Source organism: Ananas comosus, linkage group 1, assembly GCF_001540865.1.
Source record: "Ananas comosus cultivar F153 linkage group 1, ASM154086v1, whole genome shotgun sequence".
Taxonomy (NCBI): domain Eukaryota; kingdom Viridiplantae; phylum Streptophyta; class Magnoliopsida; order Poales; family Bromeliaceae; genus Ananas; species Ananas comosus.
In genome coordinates, this window is record NC_033621.1 from 22,284,674 (window position 1) to 22,297,756 (window position 13,083).

Consider the following 13,083-nt stretch of genomic DNA (forward strand, 5'->3'; position numbering starts at 1 on the left):
ATAAATATATGGCAAATCAACTGTAATGCATATTTCAATCATACTTCTCTATATAGTATAAAAAGAAGAAAACAAGGAACTCAAAACATTTCTTATTTAAAGTAGTGGGAAATTAACAATTTCCTTTCATCTATTTCAGATTAAATGCACCAATGACCCCAACCTTTTTGCAGGTTTTTATTTTGATCTTGATCTTTTTTTTCTTATATTTAAATCGCCAACCTTTAAATTTGGTGCTAATTCGATAATTATTAATAGCGGCTGATGTGTCATTTTCATTTTGATACTAAGCTTGATGCGTTATTTGCATTGAAGGTCTCAACTCTTCAATGGTCCATATTTACTAATAAGGAAAATTTGATAGAATTAAAAGCTCGGCTCTTACATATAAAGAGTATAAGCATTTTCACGTTAACATTATCAACAACAGTTGAATTCATTATCTGTTTCTAAGACAAGCGGAAGCACCTGGATAAAATTATCATCACATAACACTAAACTAGTTGCAAACTCCAACTTCTCCAAAAGAGAGCAAGAAGTGCCAACATTGATATAAGCAGAAGAAAATTCATTTTTATTATTGTAAAGAGGAAATGCTGCTGCTGCTGCTGCCGCTGCTGCTTCGACTGAAGGAAGAAGTGCTTTTACTGCTTAAGAAACTTGTCAAACCAGTCACTTGCTTCCTTCACCATCAAACTAGTCATCTTATGCCCAACCCCAGGCTCTGCTACCATCTACATAAAGAGAAAAAGCATCACTACCAATATATTCTAACTGCTTTCACATGCAAGCATTTGCTTATGTTAGTCAAGATATTATCTGTCCGACTGATTCCTGTTTCGGCCAGTTGGAGTTTCTACAGAAATGCTGTCTGTTCGAGTCAACTTTGAAGAAGCGTTATTTTGATTAAAATCACCTCTAAAAGTTAACGCAGTAAAAGAAGCTTCCCCCACGGTGCCTAATGTGTATTTACTTAAAAGTTTTTCGATTTTGAAGTGGAGAAGTAATTCTAGAAGCCTGTCAAGTAAGGAAGTACGAAAGTAGTGTGCGAGGAAGGTCAAAGTTCCTCCTTTTGAGCTCATTCACGAACAGAGTAGCTTTCGGGGTACCAAGAACTCACAGAAAATTAAATGGCTAAAGAGATCTAGTATGTTATGAAGTTTGTTCCTCAATATGTTTTGTGGCTTATACCTTGAAATTTTCAGGGCAACTGGCCTCATTATAAGCCTCAAGAGCTCGCGAATGAGGACTTTCTAGACCGGCGATTGGACAGCGAGGATCGTCGGCACCTATAATTTCATAAAAGCAAATCAGCAGCTATTTAACACCACAAGGCACATCAGAAAATTAAAAGAGGAAATGATGCTTTTCAACGCTTCGACTGCAATTAGGAGGGCAACCGGTTTAGCCCAGTAACTTTTGATATGTTGAATGTATTTAACATATGTCACAATAATACCTCAATAGCCAATATAATCCCTTTTTTTTCATAATGACGCAGGAATTATTATGCAGAAGAGGTTGTTAAATTGAAGGAAAGTATCCCTTAAATATCGCTATGTATTATCCCCTTAAACTACAAGTTTTCCATTAATTCGTCTCCTTCTGTTAGCTAGTGTTCCTTAGGAAACATGTATCAGTTGTAGGTGAAGGAAAGTAAAATGTAGGTTCTAATATTTCAGGAGAGCAATGGGAACTTTGCTGTTATATTTATAGGGAGGTATCCTGCATACTCCAGAATCTAAACAAGATGAGCTAACAAAGTTAAATTACATAAAAGAAAACTGGTATTCTTGGAAAGTCTTAGTACCATTCAAAATGAGCAGAGGGCGTGGGGCGATGGCAGGAATTGTGAATGGCGCATCAAACTGTGAGGCTAGACCAGGGGCAATTCGATCCCATACCTATCAGGAGCAGTTACATAAAGGAATATTTAAATGCCAGATAACTTTATTATGAAAGAGCTGAGAATCAATATAAGATAATGCAACACCTAAGTTTCACCAAGGGACCTAGAAGAATTGAAGCTCATAATAGATTTGCACTGACCTTCTCAACAACTTCTGTATCAATCACATCTTTTTGCAGATCAATCCGTGCCTCTGTAATTAATGAAAGAAATGATGATATTTGAAGAATGAACTCTTAAGACTAGTTTGATTTAGTCTACAAGATTCACAGCACAAGATCTATTTGACAATAAACTTTGTCATGCGTGATAGTTGCTAAGATAGCTTTTGGTATAACTAGAAGTTGAAATAAGTATCTGCATCCCAAAAGCAAAAGATCCAAATTGAGGCTTTTGCTTTTGCTATAGTGGCAAGCTGTTGAAGGATATTAATGCTTTTCCGAACATCTAATCAAGCAGCATTTCAGAAGCTCTGGTCTTGCTAAAAAGGCCCTTCACAAGTATGAGGATAAATGCCATTGATACATGTTATCAATATTCATGATGAAAAGAAGAAACAATTTAAGCAAAGGAATTGATTGAAAAAAAAAGAAGCAAGTGGTGAAGAAAACAATTGAACTGGAGACTTTTGCTGACCTTCAAACACAGGTTTTATACTATCAACTCGAGCCTGCCATTTGTTGCTATCCAAAGCCCATCGAAAACCCTAATAATTTAGATAGGTAAAGTCAGCTCTATTCTAGACAAATACACAGAAAAGGTCTAATTTATTTTATATTAAAAAAAGATAGGTTCAATCAGCAAACCTGAACGCCAATAATAGGAACAACCACAGTATAGCGGGTGTCAGCTGCTGCAGCAAGCCATGCATGCATCCCTGCATTAACAAACTTCCATGTTTAAAACCTACTTTTAACTCAGGGTTGCATATGTATCCTTCCAAAATCATCCATTTAGAATTGCATACCTTTGTGAATATGAATTTTCCTATATGCCCCTCTGAAACTGCACTTTCTTATAATTATACTTATCTTAAATTGGGAGTCATCCAATTGATTTTTTTATTCCAGTAAGTACAGCTTAGTTTTTCATGGACATATATGAAAATTTAAATTTTACAGAGATATACATATGCAAATTATTTAATTCTCGCATGGCATATAAGTAGATATCTATTTTATTTTATGGTGGAATTTTTCTAAATAAAATATTAGTCAACCTCCAAGTGATTCACCCGTGATCCCAATCTTAACAGGATCGATGTCCTCCCTTTGTACAAGATAGTCGGCCAATTTAATCAGGTCCCAGACCTGTGGGTGGCAATCTTATTTGTAAATTGATGTATGATCAACTACATAAGCCAAAATTACATCATGCGTCAATCATATACAACATGAATGTAAATTACCGTGTCAAAGATGAAAGGCATAGTATCACCATTTTTCCAGGCTGACACAAGAGCCTGTTCATAAACAAACACAGAGATTAAACTTATAAATTGACCATCAGAGAGACTACATGACCAAACAATCAAATGAAAGGGCTGACTACAAGCGCATGATTAGAATATCGAATGAAATTTCAAAGAGCAGAATATATTATTAGCTATTTCTTATCCTTCACGGGAAAGGACTAAGGAGTCCATAATTACATCTTGGTATGTTGTTGAGTTTCTGGCCCTTTCCCCATGGTATCGGGAATCGATGGCAATAGCTATATATCCCCTTGAAGCATACGCCTGTATAGTAAAAGTTACGAGATTCAAAAAATAAAATTCTGCACTGTTACATTTAATTGTTATGCTAAGGCAAAAATACGACAATTCAACGAGCAAAGTACCTCAAGTAATGGTCTCAACCATTCCTTACATTTGTAAGAGCTATGCAAAAACACAATAGCTGGCCTTCTTTGGGAACTAGCTTCCTTCATGCTTAAGATTAACACAGGGAGACGACCTTGCTCTCCTTCCTGTGAAAAGACAAACAGAGGGAGAAAAGGATACAGAATCAAATGAAGTAATCACTATTATATGATAGTTTATTACTTTGGCTTGATTTATCAATATTATTCTTCATAGTTAGTAGGTTATATGCACATCAAATATACCGACAGTGCACTAGAAAAAAGCTTCAGAACTATAAAGGTATGGAATAATCTAAGAGAACTGTAAATGGGAAATCCACATAAATAACAAAACCTTAGAGGAAAAACATGAGATCCCATTCAACAAGTGTTACGCTGAGATCATATGCCCCTCCTTTGAAGTAGTAGTACTATAGTATCACCTGGAAGTAAATAAGGATAGATTTGATAAAACATGGCAGAATAGTTTTGCTACAATCTTGGTCCGTTGGTTAACAAAACAGCATGACTCCAGAAATCGATTCCATGGGCTAGAGCTTGTAGAGAACCAGTCAGGGTGGACAATAAATTCGATTGTTATTTGCATGCATTCCGTTTACAATCGTATATAACCAGCACAATACATCCCCAGGCCTTGTTTACTACTGTTGTTATTCTTTTCAACTCAAATTCCGTATAATGGAGTGCACCACCTGGTGGCAGATTGCCTGTATTATAGTCATCCAGGGGACTTATTTGGCAACAAAAATATACATGATAACTTTTCTCCACTTCTGTGTTTTTGTTTAAGAGGACACCATCCCATCGAACGGCATCGCAAGGTAATAATCAATTACAAGAACAGACAAGTCTATCTGATGGTGCATTCAATCACAAAGAGCTTGCATTTAAAAAAGTGAGGGGGAAAAAACAGCAGTGATTACCAAATGGAGGGTCTAAAACAACCTCGATTATAGTCTCTGAACATTGGTTATGATATTAATAACATAAAGAATGAAGAAGAAATATAGGTTATGATATCAGTAACTAGTAACATACAAAATGAAGAAGAAACATACATTTCAAGCATCAAGGACTACAAACATGAGATTATGGCAATAAGAAGGAAGAAGCACTCATACCTCAGTAATCAAGTATAAATTTTCCTCCACCAATCTATCCTCGAATCCTTCCACATTTTCCCTCGGACAGGATTCCATTACCTGTAAGAAAGAACATAAGCTCAACCGGGAATTGTTTAAGTCTTTAGTATATCAACACTAAGAACTGTACTACGGGCCCGTTTGACTCCTCTTCTGCTTCTGCTTTCAGCAACAACAATCTTAGTAGAGCATTTGGTGAACAGAAAAGTCTAGGGCTTCTAAAACCACGTGAGACAGGAATGAGGCTATGAGTCTTAAAAGCAAAAGCTCCAATTTAATATTTTTGATTTTGCTACAAAAAAGAATCTATTTAGAGTACATTATTAGGTGCTTCTCTTGATAACTAACACTACTCAGACAACACTTTATTAAAATAGGCACTAAGTACGAACCTCCCTTGAAACAAGAGCAGTGTTTCCTTGATACATTGGATTCTCCACAGGCTTTCCAAGCTTCACAGAAAGAGGGACTGAAAGAATTACATTACAAAAAAAAATAGAGAAATAAGTAACGGAAGTCCCCGAAATTTTTGTATAGACACTTTAGTCTCTGAACTTTCATTTATATTACACTTTAACTCCTCCCCATTACGAAAAGTAGTATAATTTGTAAGGTAAAATGTATGGAGATCCTCAAAACTATAGCCTATACTGTATAGAGCATTTTGAAATGGGCCCTTCAACTTTTTTTTTTTTTTTTAAATATTGTTTTTATACTTAGCCAGGTTAAAATTTTATTAACTATTGATTAATCTAGTTTAATTTGCTTAAATTAATTTTAACCAATATCACCTAATCCCATAAAAATCAAAAGTTAAGGGTATTAATCAGAGAAATCAAACTTGATGTGGCTACTTCAATATGGCGTATAGGTGAGGTGTCTCCATCCATGTTTACCCAAAAAATGGAAGAACGGATAATAAAATTAAAAGGTCCAAATCGAAATATCGGAATAGCACAGTTCACAGGAGAGAGAGAGAGAGAGAGAGAGAGAGAGAGAGAGAGAGAGAGAGAGAGAGGACCTTGGAGGGTTCGTCTCCGACCGAGGAGGGTTTCGATGAGATCGGCTCGGAGCTGGGCGGCGGCGGCGGCGGCTGCGGCGGCGGCGCCGGAAGAGGCGGAGGAGGCGACGGATGCAGCGCCGGCGGCGGAGGAGACGGCGGCGACGGCGGCGGAGGCCATTACTCCGGCGGGGGCGAAGCTTCTACGCAGCTCCTTCGCTCGAGGGGATCGCGGGGGTATTTATAGCTACCGAGGGGGGCGAAGGGGGGGGGGATAAGAAGAGGGTGGGGGCCGAGGCACGTGTCTTCGCAGCGCGGAGCACGTGACGGGGTGGGCCCCGCGCGAAGCGGAGGAAGCTTCACATTTACGGATAGTCCCTGTACTGTTCCCATATTAGTATTTAGTACTTTCTGAAGTCCCCCTACTTTTTATTTGTTAAACGCCGAACCCTAACCTTTCATTTTATTACAATTCTACCCCGCTTTCTCAAAAATATTTTTTTCAAAAAAAAAAAGAAGAGCATTTACTTATTATTATTTACTGTGACAACTAATTATTTGTGTTTATAAGAAATAGTATCAATTGTTAATTGATGAATAGTTATGAACCGTAGTTACGGTTAAAAGTCAGAAGCCATCCTAGATCTAAAATGAAAAACATGTGGGTAAGTAATTGCCTCAGCATTAAATTGATTTTTTTTTTTTAGTGGCTTATATAAAGCCTACAACTAACGTTACATTATATAAAACAATCGTTATTTTTCTAAAACTATCATAGAACGGTATTTTAAATATTTATATTCAACACTTTTCCTCGTATTTGGACTTCAGATAATTTATAAGATTAAGAAGTGGACTTAAATTAAATAAAAGAAAATTTAACGAGACTAGAAACCTAGCGGGACTCTAACTCGTGATCTCTTGATCTGATACTAATCATACTATGTTATATAATGTGAAACAACTATTTACTTCGAAAGCTTAAAGTTTTAAAAAACAACAGCTATTTTATATAATTTAACGTAATACTAAAAAAAAATTCTGAATTCGAGTTCCGCCAGGTATTTTGTCTAATTTAATTTTCTCTTATTTAATTCAAATTTATGTTTTCAGACTATCATAAAATCTCGAACCCAAACACGATGGAGAATGATGATTATAAATATTTAAAACACCATGTTTTGATAGTTTAAGTTTATGAAATACATCTTAGAACTTAAGACCTCGAATATCAACCATTAAGCCCTTTACCATTTGCACTAGGAATCGTCAGTATTTGTTGAAACTTATTCGTTTTCATAATAAAGTATTCTGTCAAATTCCAAAAGCTTTACCACCACAGCACTTATAAGATCAACCAAAACTTTTAAAAATAAGTTCAAATTCACAAATTGAAGTTTAAAATGTGTGCATAATTTTCTGCTCTGCAACTACCATGGTTCTCAGAAGAAAAAACAAAACAATTATAAACAAACACAAACTATTTATAAGCATAATAATGACAATGAAACCACAAAACTTCAATAAGTAAACAACTAAAAGTGTTTAACATTTCCTTTCTTTTACAGCAACTACAAAAAGTCTGATCCCAAAAGCCAAAACCATGAGAGAACAAAAAGTTCCCTCCCAGCTAAACATTAATACATCATCATACATTCTAAAGGAAAGTCCTTCTGATTAGTATACCAAAAGGTCCAAAAACAAGCATTAAAGTTAAGCCCTACGCGACGCACACGCTTCCGCACATAAAGCTCCTGCAGTTTTTCAGAAGAGTTAATATTTCATCAGTCGTCAGATTAAACGTAGAGGCTAACAATTTCTACTACAACTTATGATTTTGGTTCAGAAAAAACAAAAATTTCTATTCTGAAATGTAAAATGACTCGCGAGATTGTGGCGAAAATATGACTCTACCAAATTTTGCAAATGTTATCTCACATGAAGTTACAAATGGACCCGAACTTGCACGCTTAAACCTTTCCGTTCGCACAAACTAACCAACACAATCAGCGAAATAGCAACGATTTCGTTTTATTTGGTGTCCTCGAACTTTGCATTTCAATGCATTGCAGCTTAATGTCTGTCTCAAAGGTTCTGCCAGTTTAATACCAAAATTATTATAAACTCACTTGATAAGCAACAGCTCATCGGAAATTTTATGATGTGTAAATAGTTGGTTTGGTTGTAAATTGAGTGACTCGTTTCTCGACGCATATAAATCCATGTTTTGCATGTTTACGCAGAACCTCGCCAGCTTTATACAGCAGTGAAAAGATAAAAGTGAAGGGGGAAAAAGAAAATGCGGTAGCAGCTACGAGAAATATGTAGAAGGACAATAAATTGGAATAAAATGAGAACGGTCGCGACTTACATGCATCCGGAGCTTCTTCTAGTCTTTTTCTTCGGAATCATCTCCTTCCTTCGCGGAGGCTGAAGAACCACTTTGATCGCCGTATCGAAAACAGCTTTAATGTTCTATCAGAACCACGTTGATCACAGAACAAGTGTTAATGTCTAAAATCACCCATAAGTATATATACATAAGATTCTATAACTTGAATATGAGGTTACTAGATAAATAACACAAAGAATATTAACTTTATTCAATATGAAACACAATCAAATTAGTACCTGTTGGGTTTTTGAGCTGCATTCGATGTACGCGGCAGCTCCTATTTGCTTCCGGAGCTCTTCGCCCTACACATAAAGAAATGCAGTTCAATTACCACGAGCTATGTATTTCAGGAAAAGATAATTACATACTTAAATGCATAGATATTTCTGAAAAATCAAGAAGCTCCACATATGCGCTTCAAAAACTTTCCTACATACAAACACCAGTACTTCGAAAAAAGAGCCTCGCAAAATGAATTGGGTTTACTCCCAAATTAAGTGCATATTACACGACAAACAGCTATATTTAGATGCGTGGTATATAAATGCTTTTGAAAGGATATACAAGTAAGATCCCCTTCGAAAAATGGGGCATGAAAAGTAAACACTTACTTGCGCCGAAGTTATAATAGAAGCACCGGGGTGATCGGCGAGATACACTTTGTCCTCACGAAGATCTAAAAACAATCATTTTTTGAAGAAATATTAATATGGCGAGTATCAAATGCCCCAAAATGGCTTCTTATCAGATTTCAAAATTACTACTCACCTAGCTTAGTTCCCACGAGAACGATCGGAACATTTGGTGCAAATCGACGAAGTTCGGGCATCCACTGAAATATTGAATTCGAAAGACAATGCAATAATTCATCAAAATATTCACAAAGATAACAAGGCGAAGGAGAAATTGCGGATAAAAATGTTATGCACTAATGTTATCTCAAATTCCTGCGAATATTTTTACTGGGATTCCAAAATGTTTACTCGGCAAATTCGAAAAATCGCTCATTTTAATATACAATCTGATTGATACAGAAGAGTATTTAGTACTAACTTAGAGAGATTAAAAACATAAAACATGTCTAATTAGTGAACTTCAAATTTGAAAGGAAATGGAAACCCCTTAGCTTTGGAAGCTAGAGCTGATTCAAACCATATTTACTAGAGTTTAAATTCAAATGTAGCTAAAAAAGTAATCACAGTAACATAAAAAGAGAAAAAGGAGAATAAAGTTACTCAGTCAATATCCTCTCCTTTAGACCAGTAAAACAAAAGGGCAAAGTTAAAGTCAAAGATCCACAGCCCTAATTCCAAAGTACTCAATGAATCATCAACATCCTAGAGAGAGAGAGAGAGATTTTTTATAATTGTTAAATTATACGAAGCAACCGTTTTTACATTTAACACTCTCCAGTACGAGGAATTGAATTAGCGGGATTCGAACTCAGAACCTCTTGCTCGCTTTAATATCATGTTGAATTATACGATGAAACAAAACTTAAGATACTAGAGAACAATAAAAAAATATTTATATATTTAACAGTAATTTTCACCTTCTTGAGAACATTCTCATAGCTTGCCCTGCTAATCAAAGAGAAAGCCAACACAAAAATGTCAGCTCCCCTGTAGCTAAGTGGCCTCAGTCTACTGTAATCTTCTTGTCCTGTAAAACCAATATTGAAAAAGTTAATAAATTCCAAATACAATCACCAAAAATCCATAGCTAAAACAAAAAAGAAAAAGAAAAGAAAGGAGGTTCCTTTCTTTTTCTTTTTTCTTTTTTTTTTTGGGTTGGGGAGGGGGAAAAAAGCAATACCTGCAGTGTCCCACAATCCCAAGTTGACAATACTTCCATCCACAGAAACATTAGCACTGAAATTGTCAAATACAGTGGGAATATAATCCTGATAAATGAACAGATTTAGTATAAGTTCAACCAATCATGTGTAATTTACTGTTTTTTCTAGTAATAGAAGTAAAAGAAGTAGATGGGGAATAGGTAGAGTAAAATGCAAGATGCATAGAAGTAATATTGATAAAATCTAGTAAAAAAATTATGAGAACAAAAAGGGAAAAAAAAGAAAAAGAAAAAACCCAAAAGAATCAACATCAGTAGTGATTAGTCCACTAATCTAAGAAGAAACCAAGAAGTTAAAAAAAAAAGGGCAAAAAGAGGAAAAATGCAAGATGCATATATAGCACTTGAGCAAAAACACAACCAAGTTAAAAAGCTAAGTAATGTTGGCAAAAATCCACTAAAAAATTATGAGAAAAAAAGGAAAATAATCCCAAAAAAAAATTGGTACATACAGTAGGGAACTTGTTGCTGGTGTAGCAGATGAGCATGCATGTTTTCCCCACTGCCCCATCCCCAACTGTGACACATTTTATGAACTTGGTTGCACTCATCTCTCTCTCTCTCTCTCTCTCTCTCTCTCTCTCTCTCTCTCTACAAACTAGTAGTTTCAAAGAGGGAGAGTGTGTGTGTTGTAATGAGAGGGTATGTAGAGAGAGAGAGAGAGAGAGAGAGAGAGAGATCCTGCTATTTAAATCCAAGGCAAGAAACACAAGAGAAACAGTACTTTCTCTCTCTAGAGAATTGTGTTTTTCTTTTTCAAAAAAAAAAAATTGGTGTGGTGTGGTTGTGGTTGTGGTGGGGCCCTGAGAAGTGAAAAAGACTGCAATGCACCATTTTACATTGCTGATATAATATTTTTAATCAATCAAATTATTTTTTTAGGTTCATCTATCACACTATAACTATTTGAAATGATAGTGAATGGAGAACTTCTCATTAAAAAAAAGATTTAGAGAGGGAGAGGTCCTATATATTTTAACCTGTGAACAGCAAACTCCTTGTTGATTTATTAAGGATATGACACGTGTGCATGTCAGTCCAAATTGAATGTGGGTGGTGGGAACAGTTCAAAGCCAGCACGAATTCCGGCGCGGGGGAACACGAAACAAATCTTTTAAAAATAATATATAAAAAAATTTAATTTTAAATATAGCAAATTACAAGTGTATATTTTTAAAAAGTTCAACTTTCTTATATTATATCTATAAAAATTTTAATATTTTCAAATATACTCCAACTGTTGGTATTTGATAGAAAATTTTAATTAAGTATAGATAAAATACTTAACCCTATAGTCAATTAGGTAACTTAATTTTTTTATCCTTCTTATATTATATTTTTTTTAATCAAAATTCTAGCAATGAAAATTCTTCTTCTTCTTCCTCTCTCTCCTTTATACTAGTTTCGAATCTGTAACTAGAATTTTTCCATCCCCATTCATCCATGACGTATGTTATTTTGTGCATATTGAACACACGTTGTTTCTTCATTCAATTTTTTCTATAATTTTTTTTTATTTCACTCAAAAAAAAATTTAAAAAAAAAAGATTTGGGAAGAGCATGACCATTAAAAATTTTTTAGGGAGACATTTCTGCACGATTATAGCAGTTGGGATTTTTAGAGGGACATATTTGTGATAGTAAAATTGGCATTTCACTTATCTACTATTAAAAAATACACTGTTTCTCTAACGGTAACAAACCAGAAGGACAAATATGAATATTATTGGACTTTTATAGAAATAATATAAGAAAGTTGAATTTTACAAAGATATGTCTAATTTGTTATGTTTACAGAAAGCTATATGCAATTAATCCTATTTTAAAAAAAAGAAACAAAAGGACAAATTGGAGCCTTCAAGGGAAAAAGTTAAAGAAGAGAATCGAGAAGACATCAAATGTTTTCAATGTGGCAACAACAATTTGACTCCTCTTGTGTTTTATTTTATTTTATTATTTATTTATGTATTTATTTTAGCTTTTGAAAATTGGAAGAGGGAGTTTCTATGGGCTCCATTGTAACGGCTATAAGAAAGTGTCACCTCGCAGGTTAAAAATTCGAGCAGACGACCGACCGTCCCTAGAGCAAGTGGCAAAGAACTAGATGGTTGGTATCCGAGACCTAAGTTCGAATTCTAGTTGATTTACATTTCTAGCTAAGTTTATTTTTAAATAAAATAAACGAAGCGGATACCGTGCTACCTATCTCTCTCAAAAAAAAAAAAAAAAAATCTAGCAAACGCATACACATTTCTCACTCTCGGACAAAAGAATCTTATTAGGATTTGTTTGATCCTCTGTACTACAGTTGTAATTATATATGGAGTCAAATTTGGTATTTATTTTTATGCATTTAAATTCGACTGCACAAATAGTCTTAACTGTAACAATTAAAATGACATCTAAATTAATCATAATCTTAATTGCAGCACTTGAAAAGAGTAATTTTAAACCAAAAAAAAAATCTCTCTCTAAATAATTTTTTAAGAAAAAATTTTGTTTCCTATATAAAAGAAAGAATAAAAATTCGTAAATACAACCAAACAAAATATTTATCATTACAGTACTTGTTATTACAGCTAATCAAATAAAATACATATAATTATAATTATTATATTTTTATTTAGAACCAAATATTCCCTTATTAAGTAACAGATCCACGAGTAACTTCAAAAAAAAAAAAAGGGAAAACTTCAAAAAACCCCCTGTGGTTTCGTACTTTTTCATTTTAGTACCCTATGGTTTAAGATGTATCAAGTTAGTACCATGTGGTTTCTCACTTTATCACTTTAGTACCCTGTGGTTTAAAGTGTATCAAGTTAGTACTCTATGGTTTATTTTTGTATCAAGTTAGTACTATGTGGTTTTATTTTTGTATCAAGTTTGTACCCTGTGATTTTTAAACCACAGTGTACTA

General features: G+C 34.6%; 2 protein-coding genes across 2 annotated transcripts; both read right to left on the bottom strand.

Annotated features, from left to right (window-relative positions):
- On the bottom strand, positions 362-6,151 carry LOC109721687 (putative esterase YitV). Its single transcript, XM_020249425.1, has 13 exons — positions 5,936-6,151; positions 5,307-5,383; positions 4,894-4,974; positions 3,749-3,877; positions 3,561-3,647; positions 3,318-3,371; positions 3,129-3,219; positions 2,716-2,786; positions 2,546-2,615; positions 2,050-2,102; positions 1,811-1,904; positions 1,192-1,289; positions 362-734 (listed from the first exon to the last, which is right to left on the bottom strand). Exons 1-13 carry the CDS (start codon positions 6,093-6,095, stop codon positions 645-647), a joined length of 1,155 nt encoding a protein of 384 aa, XP_020105014.1. The 5' UTR covers positions 6,096-6,151; the 3' UTR covers positions 362-644.
- LOC109709030 (rac-like GTP-binding protein 2) lies at positions 7,420-10,899 on the bottom strand. The gene is made up of 8 exons (XM_020231077.1): positions 10,619-10,899; positions 10,125-10,212; positions 9,862-9,971; positions 9,078-9,141; positions 8,921-8,985; positions 8,546-8,611; positions 8,286-8,389; positions 7,420-7,668 (listed from the first exon to the last, which is right to left on the bottom strand). Exons 1-8 carry the CDS (start codon positions 10,715-10,717, stop codon positions 7,635-7,637), a joined length of 630 nt encoding a protein of 209 aa, XP_020086666.1. The 5' UTR covers positions 10,718-10,899; the 3' UTR covers positions 7,420-7,634.

What these genes read in the sequence shown, in the direction of transcription:
- LOC109721687 (XM_020249425.1), bottom strand. Translation starts at nt 6,095, where the DNA reads ATGGCCTCCGCCGCCGTCGCCGCCGTCTCCTCCGCCGCCGGCGCTGCA. An exon ending in ATTTATACTTGATTACTGAG is followed by an intron (nt 3,878 to 4,893) that starts GTATGAGTGCTT and finishes GTCTTTTCACAG; the next exon opens with GAAGGAGAGCAAGGTCGTCT. An exon ending in ACTCAACAACATACCAAGAT is followed by an intron (nt 3,372 to 3,560) that starts GTAATTATGGAC and finishes GTTTATGAACAG; the next exon opens with GCTCTTGTGTCAGCCTGGAA.
- LOC109709030 (XM_020231077.1), bottom strand. Translation starts at nt 10,717, where the DNA reads ATGAGTGCAACCAAGTTCATAAAATGTGTCACAGTTGGGGATGGGGCA. An exon ending in GGGATTGTGGGACACTGCAG is followed by an intron (nt 9,972 to 10,124) that starts GTATTGCTTTTT and finishes TTGGTTTTACAG; the next exon opens with GACAAGAAGATTACAGTAGA. An exon ending in GCAGCTCAAAAACCCAACAG is followed by an intron (nt 8,390 to 8,545) that starts GTACTAATTTGA and finishes TGGTTCTGATAG; the next exon opens with AACATTAAAGCTGTTTTCGA.